Here is a 19,520-nt window from a genome sequence, read left to right as displayed (position 1 = left end):
TCTTTCTTTCTTTCTTTCTTTCTTTCTTTCTTTCTTTGGTGCTGGGGATTGAAAAAAGGGTAAGCACTCTACCACTGATTGACAACCAGCCCTAGAATTATTACAGTTGAAGTTATTATTATTATTATTATTATTATTATTGTTATTTTAAGATTCAGTCTCACTGTGTTACCCAGGCTAGCCTCAAACTCCTGGGCTCAAGTAATCCTTCTACCTCAGCCTCTTGAGTAGCAGAAACCACAGGCATGTGCCACTGTGCCAGTTTACCATGTTTCTTTTATTTTGTTGTCGTTTTCTTTCTTTTTTTATTTGTTTTTTTTTGTTGTTTTTACAGACTGTGTTTTGATTCATTGTACACAAATGGGGTACAACTTTTCATCTCTGTGGTTGTGCACATTGTAGATTCATACCATTCATGTAATCATACATATGCATAGTTGATGTCTATCTCATTCCACCATCTTTCATAAGGTGTGAAAACCCAGAGTACTGATGTGAAGATCATGTATTGAAGAAAAAAATGTTATACTTGTCAAGACTTTAATAATATCTCTAATTTTGAGGAAAAAATACTTTTTCTCTAAAATATATTTATGAACCCAAAGGAAATTTTGCCCATATTTCATAATTTGTAAAGTAGAGTCAAAAAAATAATAATGGAAAAATTAAGAAACTGTTAGTATTGAATGGTTACTAACACTCATTTTCTGACTGCAGGTACTTACTATTGGCTATCTTCTATGTTCTAGGTTATATGGAAGTGGTGCAGATACCAAGAGGGTCTGTTCACATTGAAGTCAGGGAAGTTGCCGTGTCAAAGAACTATATTGGTAAGTTATTTTGCTAGATTTTAAAAATTAATGAGGGAAAGCAGCACAGATCATGAACCAGTAAGACCACTGTCATGCTAAAATGACCAAGTTCCAAGTTTTATAAGACCACTGTAAAATGCTAAGCAGAGAAATTAATGGTTTATTAAATCTTACTCTTAACTGGGTTAATTATTTAATTTTAACACAATTTTATTGAGTTATAATTTACATATACTAAAATGCCATAAACCATTACAAGTATAAGTTCACATAGTATTAACAATTATATGTGTATGTGTGTATATACCTCTTTATTTATCTATATAAAAACCATGAGTAAGATATAGAACATTTCTGTGATTCCAAAACTGTTTGATTCTGCTTTGGAATCAAATACCTTCAGGCAAATATTGATCTACTTTTTGACACTGTATATTTTATTTTTGTATATGTTATTTTTAATTTTTCTAGCATTTTGCATAAATGAGATCCTAGAGTAATCTGGCTTTTTTCACTCAACATGGTTTTAAGATTATACTGTATTGTAGTTTCCATTGTTCACTCTTTTTTATTGCCAAATAGTATTCTATTGTGTGAGTATACTGTAATTTGTACATTCACTTGTCGATATATATTTAAGCCATCTTTCTAGTTTTTGACCATTATGAATAAAGTTTTTTTGGACATTCATTAGTCAGCTTTATGTGAACATGTATTTTCATTTCTCCTGGGAAAATTTCTGGGAGTAAAATGACTGAGTCATATGATTTTTAATCTAATACACAATTACCTCATCATGGGAAACAGTATGGGAGGGTCCTCAAAAAATTAAATAGAAAGACCATATAATCTAGTAATCATTTAATTTCTTTGAATATCAAAAAGATATTTGCACTTCCATGTTCATTGCAGCATTATCCACAGTAACCAAGATATAGAAATAACTAAGTTTGTGCTGACAGATGAGTGGATAAAAAATTGTGTTGTATTTACACAATGGAGTATTATTTTGCCTCTAAAAACAAGAAAATCCTGCTATTTGTGACAACATGGATGAACCAGGAGGACTTTATGCTAATGACATAAGCCAGACACAGAAAGAAAAATACCATGATCTCACTTTTATGTAGAATCTAAAAGAGTCAAACTCATAGAAACAGAAAGTACAAGATCAGTTACCAGAGGCCTGGGAGTAGAGATGCTTCCCAAAGAGTACAGCTTTCAGTTGTGAGATGAATAAGTTCAGGAGATCTAATACACCATAATTAATAATAATGTGTATGCTCAGGTTTGCTAGGAGAGTATTATTGTTATATACCAGGCAACTATGTGAGGTAATAGATATGTTATTTAGCTTGATTGTGGTGATCATTTCACAGTGCATATGAAATTATCAGATTATGTACCTTAAATATATTATTTCTGTTATCTTTTAAATCTGGAAAAAATAAATAAATCACTAAACTATTTTCCAAAATGGATGTATCCTTTCATATTCCCACCAGTAATGTAGTAGAGTTCATGTTGTTCTACATTCTGTCAATACTTGGTACTGTCAGGTTTTAAAATTTTAGCCATATGAATATCTTTTTTTGTGAAGTGACTAAACAAAAGTTTTATCTATTTAAAATTTTTTGAGTTATGAATTCTTTATATATTCTGGATATAACTCTCTGTCAAATATATATTTCATGAATTTTTCTCCTAGTTTGTGGTTTATTTCTTTTAAAAAATATTTTTAGTTATAGATGGACACAATACCTTTATTTTATTTATTTATTTTTATGTGGTGCTGAGGATTGAACCCAGTGCCTCACACAAGCTAGGCAAGCACTCTACCACTGAGCCACAACCCCAGCCCTGTGGCTTATTTCTTTTCTTTCTTTCTTTTTTTTTAAGTTACTGGGGGATCAGCTCAAGGACATCCCTGCCTCTTGCTTATTCATTTATAAGTGATGTCTTTTAATTTTTATGAAATACAGTTTATTAAATGTTTTGTGATCAGTGCTTTCATGTCCCTTCTTAGAGATTTTACCTATTCCAAGGTGGCAAATGTTGTCCTCAGTGTTTCTTCAAGAAGTTAGAATTTTAAGGTACTAGAGCTGTTGTTTAGTGGTAGAGTGCATTCTTGGCATGTGCAAGGCCCTGGACTTAGTCCCCAGCACCCCTTTTCTGTCCCCCCAAAAATTATAGTTTTAGTTTTTACATGAAAATGTGCATTTTGAGTTGATTTTTATATAAGGTATGAAGTAAGACTTGAAGTTCCGGTTTTTCCATATGAATATTCAATTGATATTAGCATCGTTTGTTGAAAAGACCATCATTTCCCCATTGAATTACCTTGACACTTTTATTAGCGATCAACTGAATTTGTGTATATGGATCTATTTCTGGTCCCACCTATTATTGCTCTATGTGTCTATCCATAAGCCAAAACACACTAAGTTGAGTAATGGACCTTTTCAGTGGATCTTGAAATTCAGAAGCATTAGATCCTCAAATTTGTATTTCTTTTTCATAATTAGTTTTGTTTTTCTAAGTCTTACATGTTTGTATGCATTGTATACAAACTTGTCAATTTCTACAAAAAGAGATTTATGGAATCTATAGGTCAGTTTGTACAGAATTAACATCCTAAAGATAATGAATTTTCAAGAACATAAAAAGAGATACCTATTTATTTCAGTCTTTAGATTTTTTTCCCACCAGTTTCATTTGTTTAGATCTTTCACTTGTTTTATTAAATCTATCACTATTTTCTGCTTTTTGACACTATTGTAAATGATCATGGTATTTTAATTTCATTTTCAATTTTTTATTGTGAATACTTAATAATTCAATTGACATTTTTTATATTGCCCTCATTTCCTAAGACCTAGTTACATTCACTTACTACCTTTTATAGTTATTTTGTAAATTCATGAATTTTTGATATAAAGTCAACCTTGAGCCAAGACTGTTTTACATCTACATTTATAATCTTTATGCTTTTAATTTCTTTTTTCTTGCCTTATAATAGTGTTCAGGACCTTTAACACAATACAGTTATCAATAGAAGTGAGAAAACTAAATATCCTTTTGTTATTGATTTTAGGGGGAAAACATTTATTTTTTTACTCTTACATATAATATTAGCTTGAAGATTTATATAGATGGCTCTGTATTGGTCTATTTCTAATTTTCTGAATTTTATTCATGAATGTATGTTGAATTTTTCTGAATATATTGATATGATTGTTATTTTTTCTCCTTTCTCTGTTAAGATTATAAGTGCAGGGCTGTGGCTATAGCTCTGTGGCAGAGCACTTGCCTCACATGTGTGAGGCACTGGGTTCAATCCTTAGCACCACATAAAACTAAACAAATAAAGGCATGCTGTCCATTTACAACTACACAAAAGTTTTTTTTTTTTTTTAAAGATTACAAGTGCATTGGTTGATTTTCAGTTGTGAAATCCAGTATTATTTGAATAAAAATTATTTTCTCATGTTGCATTATCCTTATATATTCAGAAATTTATTTGCTGATATTTTGTTAAGAAAATTTGATCTTCATTCATGAGGAATATTAGCATCTAGTCTTGGGATGTCGTTTGTTGTTGATGTTAGTATGAGGATGAGTGTGGCTTTGTAAAAGAAGTTGAGAAGTGTTTCTTTCTCTATTTTCTGAAACTGGGTAAAATTGATATTTTTTCTTAATTTTTGATAGAATTCAACATGAAACTGTTTGGACTGCAACTTTCTTTGTGGGAAGTTTTAATTGAAAATTCAGTTTCTGTAATAGTTTTCTAATTTGTTGGTATAAGGTTGTATACAGTATTATTCTTTTGTGTCTGTAGGATCTCTAGCAATCATTCTTCTTTTTATTCCCCATATTGATAACTTATGTCTTCTTTCTCTTTCTTGATCATTCTAATGAGGAGCTTATTTATTTTATTGTTGTTTTCAAAGAACAAGCTTATGGTTTAAATGCTTTTCTCTGTTGTTTATCCATTTTTCATTACATTTATTTCCATTCTTTGTTTTATTATTTCCATTTTTCAGTTCAATTTGTGTTTGTTATATTTTAGTGTCTCAAGATAGAAATTTTATTATTGACTTTTAATTTTTTCACTATAAAAAAGCATTTTCACTTTAAATTTCCCTCTGAATACTACTTTAATTTCACACATATTTTGATGTTGTGTTTTCATTATCACTCAATTTAAAAGATTTTCTTATTTATGTTATGAACAATGCCTTAGAAAGTATTATTTAATTTCTAATGTCTAAGGGTTTCCTTTATATTTTTGTTATTGATCTCTAGTTTAATTCTGTTGCAGGCAGAGAACATCCTTTGTACGATTTTAGAATTTTGTTGTTGTTGAAGTTTGTTTTATGTCCCAGCACGTGTGCACTTTAGGAGGATGTATATTCTGGTGTTACTGAGTTTTCCATAAATTTAGTCAAGTAGATTACATTGGTCGAACAGTTTTGTGGCATCTTCTCTACCCTTATGTATTTTCTGCCTTCTTATTTAAGCAGTTTACTAGTTACTGAGAGAATCCCATTGAAGTATCTAATTAGAATTGTGGATTTGTTTATTTCTCACCCTAGTTTGTAAGATTTTCCTTCATTTATTTTGAAACTTTGCTGAAGATTCATGCACATTAAAACTGTTAAATCTTCTTAATATACTGAGTATTTTATCATTATCAGAATTTCCTCTTTATTCCTGTTCAGTGACCCAAAGTTCATTTTGTCTGATACTAATGTAGCCACCTCAGCTGTCTTCTCATCAATGTTTGCATAGTAAATGTCTTTCTATCACTTTTTTACATATAGGCTCCTCTGTATTTAAAATATGTTTCTTATAGACAGCATGTAGTTTGATATTTATTTCTTATGGTATCTAATAGCATTTCTTAACTGCAATCCCTAGATGGGAGAAGGAATTGGCAATTTTTTTTGGTAAAGGACCAGATAGCAAATATATTCAGCTTTGCAGGACATGTAGTCTCTGGCACAACTATTCAGTTCTACCATTGTAATGTGAAAGCAGACATAGATGATATATAAATGAATGGGTGTAAATTTACTGAATTCCAGTAAAGTTTCATATACAAAAACAGATGGTGAGCCATAGTTTGTCAATTTCTTATTTAGGTCACATATTTAATGTAGCTATCAATATCATTGAGTATAAACCTACAGTTTGGCTACTTTTCTATTTGTCTTGGGTATTTTTCTATTTTATTCTCCTTTTATATCTTCTTTCAGCTTAATCAAGTGTTTTTTAGTATTATTCCATTTGATCTCTGCTAATGGTTAGAGGCTTATTAGCTTTACTTCTTTGTTCTATTTGATTAATGGTTACTCTAGGATTTACAAAATGCATCTTTATCATAGTACACCTTCAAATAATATTACATCATCTCGTTTGTAATCTAAGATTCTTAAAACAACAGTTTTCTTCCATTGTCCCCTTTCATCTGTTATGCTAATTTTTAGTATCTTTTATTTTTCTGTTATAAATTCTGTCATACATTGTTATTTTTTTTTTTAAGATCAGTTATTGGACTGGAGATGTAGCTTAGAGGCCCTGGGTTCAATCTCCAGCACCATAAGAAAAAAAAGTCAAAAAAAATTTTTTTTAAGTTTAAAATAAAAATTATCTTGGAGCAATCCATATATTTACCATCATCTGGTATTCTTTTGTATAAATCTGAGTTTACATCTGATGTGTGTGTGTGTCTGTGTCTGTGTGTGTGTGTGTTTATAATGTTTTCCAGTTTCTTATTGTATTTATATTTCTTTAAAATTTTTGAATATACTTATAATAACTGATAATTATTTCCTCCTAATTTCATAAATTCTGTCATTTCCAAGTTTCTTTTGCTCAGCCTTTTTCCTGGTTTGATTCATATTTTCCTGCCTTTTGCATTGCTAGTATTTTTTCATCTGATGTTGTTCATGGTAATTCTGTGTTGAGATTTTATTTCTCTCTTTAAAGAGGGTTAAGTAACTTGTAGGTCAGTTTGAGCCTTTTGAGCTTTGGGTGAATCCCAAATAGACTTTAATCTATAATTTCCTTAGTTCTACTATAAATAAAGTCATGATTCTTTTTAGGTCTCTGCTGAATGCACTGGTGGTTGAAGTGCGGTAGTTCTGCTTACAGTTCCCCAGTAGGTTTGTTTGGTTTTTTTTGTTTGTTTGTTGCCTGGCTTCATGAAAGTTTGTCATGCACACACCCAGACTAGCAGCAGATTCCCTCCCTCTATTCTGTTTCTCTGATCCTACAAATTCCAGTTATCTTAGCCTTCCCAATTTTTTTTCTGTCTTAACTTGGTGAGACCACCATGCCCTGCTTGGTTTCTCCAGTTCTACACTGACAAGGTGGCTCCAGGCAGAAGCTGGGGAGATCACAGCCTGCACACAACGTATCCAGTGTCTAAGAATGGCAGATGCATTTATTTTATGAGTTTTAAAACTGTACATGGTGGGGCAGCAAGTCCAGTACCAGTTTCTACGCGGAAATAAGTGAAAGTGCTATTTGTTTGATGTTTGATCCTTTGATTCAGTTTTAATCTCTCTGGAAATTCCTAGAGAGACTTAAATAAATGATTATTCCATTTAAAATATCATTACCTTTCCCATAAAGCTTTTTAAAATTAAGAGTATATCCAGAGCACATCTTGAAACAGGACCACCAGTAGCATCAGACTTTTCTGTTATTTAAGAAGACCCCTTTATTTTTATACCTTAATTCGAAGTTCTTTTCTGTAACACCAAAACTCAAAATAAAAATACAAATCCTAACAGCAGCTTTTCCCCTTTAACAATTCCTGTTCATAATGCCACATGTTCCTCCTGTAGTTGATTCTTAATTTAGTGCTTCTTAAATGTTTGTTTTTTTCCTAAGCTACATTATGATACCACTAATTAGGTATTCTAATAGCAAAGAGGAATTAGGATCCTTTCATTTTGTAGTTGAGAAAATGGGAAATGAGTTCAAACTAAAGGAGAATTCAAAGCTTCTGAGAATTGTTTTTGTTTTCATTTTTACTTTTACTATTTCACATAACTCAGGCTCAGATATCTTTATAAAACCTAAATTAAAAAAAACCTAAATAATTTTGGTGTTTTACATGAGAAAGAAAATCATTGAGAGTGAAAGCTTAAAACAAAAATTGTAAAATGCAAGAAAAATTCAAGGCCAAATAATACTTAAATTTGGTCGATATGTTCCTATCTCAAAAGGTTAATTAGATTTATTTATTATTTATTAGTAAATAAATTTTCACTACATATCTGAAGTTAAGAGAGTACAAATATATTTGCCAAGCAGAGTGGGGTGAACTTGATAAAAATGGCCTATGATATTAAGGAAAAGGGGTAGAGGACTAGAGAGTCAGAGACTTTCTGAACCATAACCTTTTAGTTCCTTTGTATTGCTTATTCATCCAGTCTGTTGTGTTACAGTTTTTGAAGTAAGTTAGCATACTAACAAATGATTTATTTTAGGCATTTTTATATGGCAATGGTAAAAGCCCTTTTAAACTTTTTAAATACATAAACATGTACACACACACACACACACACACACACACACACATTGCCTGTAGAAGTTTCAAAAAGTCAAATGAGCATGCATATTTTCCTTTGTGGGGTTTTGTGTCTCTGTGTGCACACATGTAGTGCTGGGGATGAAACTCAGGGCCCTATGCATACTAGGCAAGTATTCTACCTCTGAGTTACACTGCCAGCCCCCTTCCTTTAAGTTTCAGAGTTTCTTTTCATGCTCAGAAAATTTTCTTATACCCTAATGGTATAAGGAAAAAAAAGGTCTCCCATATTTTCTTCTGGCGTTTGATGATTTAGCTATATTTACATTTAAGTATTTATTCATGCAACATTTATTATTTCTCTTTCTTAGCTTAATTTTTATTGAGGTGGAATTCATATTACATAAAATTAAGCATTGAAAGTGAATAATTCAGTGTCCTTTAGAACATTACAAAATATTTTATCACCCCAAAAGAAAACTCTGTGCACATTAAGATGTTATTCACATTCTCCCTATTCTATATGCCTGCAACCACCTGTGTTTTCTGTCTCTGGGTTTTTACCTATTCCGAATACTTTATATAAATGGAAGCATACAATATGTTACTATTTTCTGTCTGACTTCTTCCACTTAGCATAGTATTTTTGAGGTTCATCACATTATAGCATGTATCAATCAATACTTCATTCCTTTTCATGATTGAGTATTATTCCTTTGTATTTTATACACCATAATTTATCCTTTCATACATTAATGGATGTTTGGGTTGGTTCTATCTTTTGCCTGTTGGAAATAGTATTACAATAAAAAAAAAATATATATATATATATACACACACAAGTGTTTGAGTACTTGTTTTTAATTCTTTTAGATACCTACCCAGGAGTAGAATTGTGGCATTTATTTAATTTATAAAGAATGAGATATAAATTCAATTTTGCCACAAAAGCCTAGTCTTTTGTCTTAGCCCCATTTCTTGTTATCTTTCCTTTACCAATTTAAAATACTAAATGCCCTATACTAAATTCTTATGTACTTGGATCTGTTTCTTAACTCTGGTGCTATTGTTCTGTCAGTCTGTGTACCAGTACCACAGGTTGTTCCTACCTCATAATCATATAATTACCATTTTCATATTTGGAAAGGAAAGTCTATTCCCCGCCTCAGCCCCCATTCCCAGTTACTTTTTGTCATAATTTCTTTGCTAATTCCAGGTAAACCTTTCACTCTTTTCTATCAATAATATTATAAATAAAGTTCTATCTTCTTAACATTCACATGAAAACTTATTGTTTAACTTGTATTTAAGAAAATTGTCAGGCATCATCTCTCTGGATGGAAATGGGTATTCACTGTATAAATTTCAGTGGATTAATTAATCTGTGATATTTTGATAGATGAAGTTTCACATTTTTAGATGGATTTTAATTTTTCTTCCAGCGCTAAAATCTGAAGGGGACGATTACTATATTAATGGTGCTTGGACTATTGACTGGCCCAGGAAGTTCGATGTTGCTGGAACAGCTTTTCACTATAAGAGACCAACCGATGAACCTGAATCCTTAGAAGCTTTGGGTCCCACCTCTGAAAATCTTATTATCATGGTAAATGTGTCTTTGTCATTTTATATTAACTGTTCATAATTCCCCTTTATGAGACAGGGAAGGACTTATGTTTTATTATCTCCATCTTACAGGTGGTGAGATTAAGATAAAGATAAATGATTTCCCCAAGGGCATAGAATTCCTGCAGAGTTAAGGCCATAGTGCTCTTTCCATATAACTGTTTTATCTTTTCAATGCTTTCTTTAATTATATTTTTATAACCTTGCAAGACAGATGAGATAAATGCCTACAAACTACCCATGAAAATGGAAAATTTTTAATATAAATGCATGTATTCGAAAAGTTGTCAAATTTCCCATAAGACTTGCTTCATGACATTTTCTTCATCAGAAGAAATAATAAATAGCTGAATGAAAGTTCATTGTATTTTAATTATCTTCACCAGTTGTTTTTAATGGCAGGTTCTGCTCCAGGAACAGAATTTGGGAATTAGGTATAAGTTCAACGTTCCCATCACTCGCACTGGCAGTGGAGACAATGAAGTTGGCTTCACGTGGAATCATCAGCCTTGGTCAGAATGCTCAGCTACTTGTGCTGGAGGTAAGACACCCACTAGGCAGTCAACCCAGCGGGCAGGATGCAAGCAAAACATACTTTGAGCTATGCTTTTTGTTTGCCGAAGAAGCTAATTGGAAACATTTTTTGCAGGTTTGCTTCAAGCTGTAATTTAGCAAAAGTAACTTTGATTTAATTATATTATATTCCATTTGTTTTCAACCTCATGTAATTTATACAGATTTGTTGGTAAAATACATCTTGGCACAGTGAGTGTCTGCTGGTGCTTCTCCCAAGACTATCTTGAAGGTGGGCTGTTTGCTTTTCATGAACACATTCTTGGTAAAGAACATCAAGAGTTTTAAATAAGAAAATGAGCAAGAATCAGACGTCACAGATGCAACTTCTTGTAACGGGGGCTGAGAATGTATGTCTGTGTGCTTGTGTGTTTGTGTTTGTGTGCTTGTGTGTTTCCCACCTTCCTATTCAAAACTCCCTTCTCCAGCCATCAAAGTTAAGGGACTGTGTGCTGGGATGCTACAGTCATCCTGGTGTCTGGGTCTCTGGGTTAATGGTGATGCTGACCTCACTGTAGTCCCTTAGGTAGAGGTAGCTGCCAGGCAGTGGTTGGTGATGTGTTGGTTGTCCCATGTGCGTTTTTCATGGGTGCCTTTTCCCCACAATTTACTCTATTCCTAATCCTCCTCCCTCTAGTGGCCACCAATGCAATTCTTTACCTCTGGCTGGGAGAGCAGGACAGTTGGCTTCCTTCAAAGCCAACACCCTTGCTGCTGCATGGACTGGTGAGTAGAAGTGCTGTGCAAGCAGCATCTTCCTTCTCTCTGGAGACTAAATGCCTCGCCTCCACCGTACACCTTGGTCCCAATAGGCAAGGAAACAGACCCTATCCCTCAGGCCTAGGCTGGGCTAGAGCACCTCACCACTCCAAAAGCAAAGGTTGTGTTTCGAATCATGATTTTAGAATAGATAAACTGGTAACACAAATTACTCAAGACATCCCCAAGATATCTTCCCTTTCTAAACTGTGCAGAAGTACATATTTGCACGTGGACTTTATCCTGTCTTGTCCTTTATTTGCTGAATCTCTAAATACCTCTAATTTTCAAGGAGAAATTATTTTCATAGATATGATTATAGTATACAAATTCAGTATTTTTACTTTTATTTTTTAGTGCTGGGATTCAAACCCAGGGCCTTTGCTCATGACTAGGCAAGCACTCTACCACTGCACTCTACCCGCAGCAGTTTTTTAGACTCAGAAAAATTAAATCATCCATTAACTACAACTCCAATTTCAATAGAAAAGACTGTACCACACGAAAAAAATTTAAAAAACAAATGAATAATAATATATTAATGTTCTCTCCCAGGTGAAGTATCATGAAACATGCTTATGTATCATTTGTGGCATATTTTAAAGTTCTCTAATTCCATCCATTTTTTGTGTGAAATGGCTGGAAATTTATAATGTAAAGTTTTAAAAACTATAATGCATCACCATTTCTCTTAAAAAATAAAAAGATATTTGCAACTAATGTCACTGCCGATGATCCTCAACAAATTCACTCTTCAAGTGAGTGCCCCCACTGCATTGCACTTTAGTGGCATTTATTCATACATCTTTCTTTGTTCCAGTTAAATTCCTTTTAATCAATCTATACATTAACCTTCCCCTTTCCACACACCAACAAAAAGTATTTGTAATATATATATATATTTATATATATTTTCAGGCCCTGAGGTAAAGTAAGACAAACTTATTAGTGTCCAAATAATATAAAGTTTAGGAAATCTAATAAGAAAGGTTTAAAATTGAGGTTGATGAGCTAAGAAAAGAGAAGGCTGGGGGAAGCATGTTAGTATCTTCAAGTATGTGACAGAATGTTGAATGGGGAATTCTTGGTGCCTGTTCTTCTTTTGCTGAAATTGCTATATTTGGGGATGGTTTAGACACAGTCTTGTCTGAGGCCAAGGAGGGATTAAGTGAATTCTCAATGTTCCTTCAACCCTATGATTGTATTTGTTCAGAGATGAGATAGTCCAACAAAAAAGGGGAGGAAAAGGTCATGATAACCTAATTTGGAAGAAAAACTATAATTTTATTGAACTAAAAATTATAAAAAATCTAATTCAGTACTATTCTTTTCCATAACACTTGTATTGAGAAATGGAGATGATTTCTTGTAATAGAACAAAAAAGCAGAAAGGAAGAAAAGCCCCTATAAAGAGAGTTCCCTCTTCCTTATTATACCTCTTTCTTTGATTTTGGAGCTACTGATCTTAGATATTTGAGGTAGTCCTGGGAATCCAAATTCTGCTTGGTCGTCAGTTATTAGGGCATTCATGAGCTGTTCCCTTCTTTGAGAGGTACAGTGTTTGAAAATTGGTAGGCGTGGTATGAAGAGCTATCATTTGTCCTGGTAAGTGGTTCTCAAAGTATGGTCATTGGACCAGCAGCATCAACATCAATTGGGAAGCTGTTAGAAATGCTAATTTAGGGAACCCATTTCAGTCCTACTGAATAGAAATTCTTGGATTGGGGCCCAGCTATGTTTTAACAAGCTGGCCAGATGATTCTTTTTTGTTGTCGTTGTTCTTTCTAGATACACATGATAGAAGAGTGTATTTTGACATATTATACATACATGGAATATAACTTCCCATTCTTGTGGACATAAATGATGTGGAGTTTTGATGTAGAACAGATGAGGCTGGACACCCGAAGAATTTTCAGGAAGCAGGTTTATTTAAGCTGCAGTAGTCCAGAGGGGCTAATGCCTAAAAATCTCTGTACCCCAAGTCTGGAAATTCTTACAGACTTATAATCAGTGGGGTGGTAACCTAGAAGTTACTCTTTGCCCCATATTCTTAGACTAGACAGCAGTTTCACACATTTTGTCTACAAACCTGGCGTTTACAAGAAAGAGGAAGCTTCAAACCACATTGAGCTCTCTACAGAACTCCTGTGAAATCCTGTTGCCACTCTTTGTAAAAACCTTTCTGACAAGAAGAGAAGTTTAATTATGGTGGGGGGGGTCTTGTGGGTGGGGTACCTGGTCTGCTTCAGTTTCACTGATTATGTATTCATATATGAACATAGGAAAGTTATGTCCCTTTCATTCTGTCTTTCTTATTCCCATCCCCTCCCTCCCCTTCATTTCCCCTTTGTCTAATCCAGTGAACTTCTGTTCTACCCTCTTCTTCTCCTTATTGTGTGTTAGCATCCACATATCAGAGACAACATTCAGCCTTTGGTTTTTTGAGATTGACTTATTTCACTTAGCATGATAATCTCCAGTTCCATCCATTTACTACCAAATGTTATAATTTCATTCTTCTTTATGATAGAGTAATATTCTGTTGTATGTGTGTGTGTGTGTGTTTATATATATGTATACACACATACCACACATTTCCACACATACCACATTTTCTTTATCTAATCATCTGTTGAAGGGCACTTAGGTTGGTACCATAAACATTAATGTGACTGAGTCATTATAGTATGCTGATTGTGAGTCCTTTGGGTATATACTGAGGAGTGGGATAACTGGGTCAAATGGTGGTTCCATTCCAAGTTTTCTATGGAATCTCTATACTACTTTACATAGTGGTTACACCAATTGGCAGTCCCACCAGCAATGTATGAGTGTACCCCCTTTCCCCCACATCCTCTCCAATATTATTGTTACTTGTATTCTTGATAATTGCCATTCTGACTGGAGTGAGATGAAATCTCAGTATGTTTTTTTTTTTTTTTGGTGGGGGTACCAGGGATTGAACTCAGGGGTACTTGACCCCTGAACCACATCCCCAGCCATATCTTGTATTTTATTTAGAGACAGGATCTCACTGGGTTGCTTAGCGCCTTGCTTTTGCTGAGGCTGGCTCTGAACTGGTGATCATCCTGCCTCAACTTCCCAAGCTGCTGGGATTATAGGCATGCACCACCCCAGGACTCCATGTAAGCTTTAATTTGCATTTCTCTAATTGCTAGACATGTTGAACATTTTTCATATGTTTGTTGACCACTTGTATTTCTTCTGTGAAGTACCTGTTCAGTTCCTTCACCCATTCATTGACTGGGTTATTTGGGGGTTTTCATGTTCAGTCTTTGGAGTTCTTTATATGTCCTGGAGATAATGTTCTATCTGAGTTGCAGGTGACAAAGATGTTCTCCTATTCTGTAGACTTTCTCTTCACATTCTCGTTTCCTTTGCTGTGAAAAAGCTTTTTAGTTTAATACCATCCCATTGATTCTTAATTTTCCTTCTTGCATTTTAGCAGTCTTGTTGGGCAATTCAATTCCTAAGCTAACATGATAGAGAACTGGGCCTACTTTTTATTCTAGCAGGCACAGGGTCTCTGGTCTAATGCCTAGGTCCTTGATCCACTTTGAGTTGAGTTTTGTGCAGGGTTCACTTTCATTCTACTATATATGAATTTCCAATTTTCCCGGGACCATTTGTTGAAGAGGCTATCTTTTCTCCAATGTATATTTATGGCTCCTTTATCTAGTATGAGATAATTGTATTTATGTAGATTTATCTCTGTGTCTTCCACTCTGTACCATTGGTCTTCATGTCTGTTTTGGTGCCAATACCTTTCAGTTTTTGTTACTATAGCTCTGTAGTACAACTTAAGGTCTGGAATTGTGATACCGCCTGCTTTACTCTTCCTGCTAAGGATTGCTTTGGCTATTCTGGGTCTCTTATTTTTCAAAATGAATTTCATGATTTCTTTCTCTATTCCTATGAGGTATGTCACTGGGAATTAGAATTGCATTGAATCTGTATAGTGCTTTTGGCAGTATGGCCATTTTGACAATATTAATTCTACTTATCCAAGAACACGGAAGATCTTTTCATCTTCTAAGGTCTTCTTCAATTTTTTTTTTTTTATTATAAAATTGTAAACAAATGGGATACATGTTGTTTCTCTGTCTGTACATGGCGTAAAGGCATACCATTTGTGTAATCATAAATCTACATAGGGTAATGTTGTTTGATTCATTCTGCCATTTTTTTTTCCCTTCCCCCCCTCCCCTCCCCAATTTTTTTTTTTTTTTTTTTTAATGGTCTGTAGTTTTCATTGTAGAGGCCTTTCACATCTTTTGTTAGATTGATTCCCAAGTTTTTTTTTTTTTTTTTTTTGAGGCTATTGTGAATGGAGTAGTTTTTCTAATTTCTCTTTCAGTTGATTCATCACTGATGTATAGGAATACTATTGATTTATGGATGTTAATTTTCTATCCTACTTCTTTGCCAAATTAATTTATTAGTTCTAGACATTTACTGGTGGAGATTTTTTGGGTCTTCTAAATAGAGAATCATGTCATCTGGCCAGATGATTCTGATGTTCATGTAAGTTTGTGTCCCACTGCTCTTGTCATTCAGAAAAACTGAAATCTAGCATGCTGGACACAGAATATCTTTGTAAACTCATTTTGTATCTATAACAATACCTGGAACATACGAGACACTCAATAAATATTTAAGTGAATGAGAGAAAGGGATTAATTTTGAAAAGTGTTTATGTGTATTTGTTCTTTCCAGGACATGAAGTGAAAGGTTAGAATAGCTAATTTTATTATGGGATAGGGACAAAACAACTGCCAAGGAGAGACAGTAAAATTTTAGTTAGGATGAATAAGTAAAACTAAATTCGCCACTTTTGCTTTCTATACTTTGAGTAGGTGGAAACTCTGGGAGTACAGCAGGATATAGGATATCCTAGGATACAGAGTGCAAGTTTCAATTATTGGAGTTGCTCTTCTGATACATACCCCTACTTTTAATCCCAGATTCTGTAAATGCAAGAAGCTAATGTTTGAGGGATGTAAAGTTCCTTAGCGCTCAGGAATGCTGATCAGAGAGCCCAGGCCTTCTACCTAGTAATGGTGAATGATACTTCATCTACAGTTAAGAAGTTGTAATTAAAAAAAAAAAAAAAGTCATTTCTACCTACTCCCACTTATATACAAAGGATGAATACAAAAGTCAGTTCTTAATCATGGTACTCCACTTTCATATCCCCCAGGAGGTGCTAGGTAGCTTGAGGCTGTGAGCACTTTTTAAAATGTTAAACCCTAGATCATGTACAACCAGAGAAATGGAAAGTTGTACCCGATTTGTGTACAATGAATCAAAAAAAAAATAAATTAAAAAAAAAGAGAGAAAGCAAGAAATGCCAAAGAACTTTCAACTGTATCCTCACAGGAGTCTTCGGTGTACTTACCTCTTTTTGTCCTGCATATGTTTTACTAATATCAAGAACTTTGAACTTTGATTGTATTTGGGAATAATGATAGTATTCCCTTAAGAGATCTTTTAAGATAAGTTTCAAGACTATTTTTCTGTTGCTTAGCAGATCTAATGACAAATCTAACATGCAGGAAACATTGGTAGTGATTCAGCCCAAGTAATGGTCTTTTCTCTGAGTCATTGATGAAACACTTCCTTAGCCTGATTGGGAACACTGAGATAACTTGGGGTGTGTTGTCTTCAGGATAAATGTGATTTTTAAGACACAGCTGTGACTCTTCCTTTGCAAGAAAGTCTAAGCCTAGTGAGTTAACACCTGACCATTTTCAGAACCCTTGTTATTCCTACTAGAGTTTGTTTCTTTATTCCTTACTCAAATTGTTCTGTTTTGTAATTTACCTAACTCTGAAGTTTATGAAGTTTATGTACTGCCATTAGATTATTTTTCATAATAATGTGTTAATTGATAAGGCTTGACTCAGTAATGAAAGTTGTTTGTTTTAAAGTACAGAACTTTAGGTTGCTGGGTTTTTGTTTTTGTTTTTTTGAGTAGTAATTTACGTCAGTGTTCCTTTGCATAGTGACTTTTAAAGATTGAAATAACAAATACATATGCATTCTTTGATTTTAGTCATACATTCTGTCTTTTCACTGGTGTTTGGCTAGATGTGTGATTCTCAAATTTTAGTATGCTTTATAATCACCTGGGGGGCTTAAGGATTTGTAGGTCCTCTCTCTAGTTTCTGACTCAGCACGTCTGGTGTAGGCTCTGGGAAGTTCTAAAGTAAACGCCTCATAAATCAAAGTGACTAGTCTTTTAGGTAATGACCTGTATCACAGTTGTAGTCCACATTGCCACGAGTCTTTTTAATTACAGGTGGTTCTCCTCTCAACTATGTAATAATAAATAAAAATGTTTATAGTTTGTAAAAATTTTCTGCTGCACTGATTCATTTGATCATCCTCAATAGCCACATAAAATAGACATTGCTACTATTACTCCTATTTTATAGGTAGAATTCAAGTGAAGAAACTTGCTAGAATCAAGACCTAACAATTGAGTCTCTAGTGATATTTTTAATGTAGTATTTATCTAATTATAAAAATGGTCTTTTAATTTGAATAGAACTTTTTTTTACCAGGTAGCAATCTCTATAGAGAAGCGTGCTATATACCTACTCCAAATGTCTTCTTCACTAGCTTGAAAGTTTGTTTTTTCAAATACTTACCCTAGAGCAATGGTTTTAAAACTTTGGTACACATTGGAAACACCATGAGAACCTTAAATTTTTTAAAAAAATGATTCTGATACTTGGGCTCTGCCTCCCCAAGCTTTATTTAATTGGTTAGGATTATGGTCTGGACCTCAGATTTAAAAAATATCTCTTGGTTATTCTAAGGTACAAGCAAGGTTGAAAAGTATTGCCTTTGAGATGAATTGAAAGTTTTGTCTTCAAAAAATTAACATTCAGATGCAAATATCTCTCATAGCATTACTAACACCCATCTCTTATTAATTGGCTATTAGTTGAATGTAGAGGTTAATGAGATTTAGTAATGATTATCTGGGGTAGGAAAATAGAGATTGGCATAGAGAAGAGAATGAACGTGGTAGAATGCCAATTAACTTCATGGTTTTATTTAGTATGTCCACTGGCCTTGGACATGCCTACAGAAAGTATTTTTGTAGTTCAGTTTATGTGCATTCTTTCTTCTTTATCTGATGGATCATTTGTATGCATCTAATTAATGCTTTTAAAACTGAAATTGTGCTAAACAATTTTTTTCAAAGATCTCCATTCCAATTCCAGGTTTCTATGGTAAATGGTTATAGGTTGAACATCCCTAACCTGAAAATCCAAGGATGTACAAAAAGTTTTAGATTTTGGAGCATTTTGGATTTTTTGATTAGAAATGGTTGACTGGTCAAGTCTATACAAATACTCTAAACTCTGAAATACCTCTGCTCCCAAGCATTTTAGATAAGTAATACTTAACCTGTAAATGGCTATACACTCAGTCAATTTGATTTAGACTCACAAGTCAGAATATAAGAGGCATATGGTCCTTGTTTTAAGACATTATTTGTAAAAACTGATGAACACTTTTTCTGTCTTTGTGTCTTATAGTTCTAAACAGAGAAGGCCTTCTATTTTAGGAAATTGCTGCTTCTTTAGGGAATCAATCTTGCAGAATGCAGCAATATTCATAATAATTTTACCCTATCTTTCCGAATATGTTCTAATTTCCCACTGTTCAAACCATGCCCTTTCCACCTCCACAAACTCCCCAGGCTGTTAGCTGATTTCACATAACCCTTTGGTTTTAAAGCCAGTTACTAAGAATTGAGACTGTAGCATTGTATTTAACTTTGCATCTGTTCTATAGCAAAAGAAACGTCAATAATACTTCATTTGTAGTGAAAAGAACAGTCATGAATACACATGATATTTTATATTTATTATAGTTTTGAATTTATACTCTTAAGTATAGAGTCTTTGTCCTTTCCTTGGCCCTACTGACAAGCCTGTTGCTTTGTTCAAGTTGTTTGTTTAGGATTTCCTTTCTTTTTCTTTATGTAGGAGTAAAAAAGAATGTATGCCAAAGAACTCAATTTGGTTAGGTTTATGATTAAATTAAGATATTTCTCTGCTAAACATTGTTTTGCAGCATAGAGGGGAAGAAAAGATAAGTTAAAGCTATGCTTAGATTGAGAAGGAGGGGAAGGGAGACAGGTTTATTATTAGAACAGTTTTCAA

At 33.6% G+C, this 19,520-nt stretch overlaps 1 protein-coding gene across 1 annotated transcript in view; it reads left to right on the top strand.

Annotated features, from left to right (window-relative positions):
* The window catches only part of Adamts6 (ADAM metallopeptidase with thrombospondin type 1 motif 6), a 293,124-nt gene that overhangs the window by 230,192 nt on the left and 43,412 nt on the right, over positions 1–19,520 (top strand). The window contains exons 17-19 of the mRNA XM_047555805.1: positions 750–830; positions 9,798–9,961; positions 10,384–10,522. Coding sequence (XP_047411761.1) covers positions 750–830; positions 9,798–9,961; positions 10,384–10,522 — 384 coding nt within the window. The remainder of the gene's footprint in view (positions 1–749; positions 831–9,797; positions 9,962–10,383; positions 10,523–19,520) is intronic.

The sequence above is a fragment of the Sciurus carolinensis genome, chromosome 6, assembly GCF_902686445.1.
Source record: "Sciurus carolinensis chromosome 6, mSciCar1.2, whole genome shotgun sequence".
In the NCBI taxonomy this organism is placed as follows: Eukaryota; Metazoa; Chordata; class Mammalia; order Rodentia; family Sciuridae; genus Sciurus; species Sciurus carolinensis.
The sequence above is the reverse complement of the archived record's forward strand: the minus strand, read 5'-3'. Positions and strand labels throughout refer to the sequence as shown.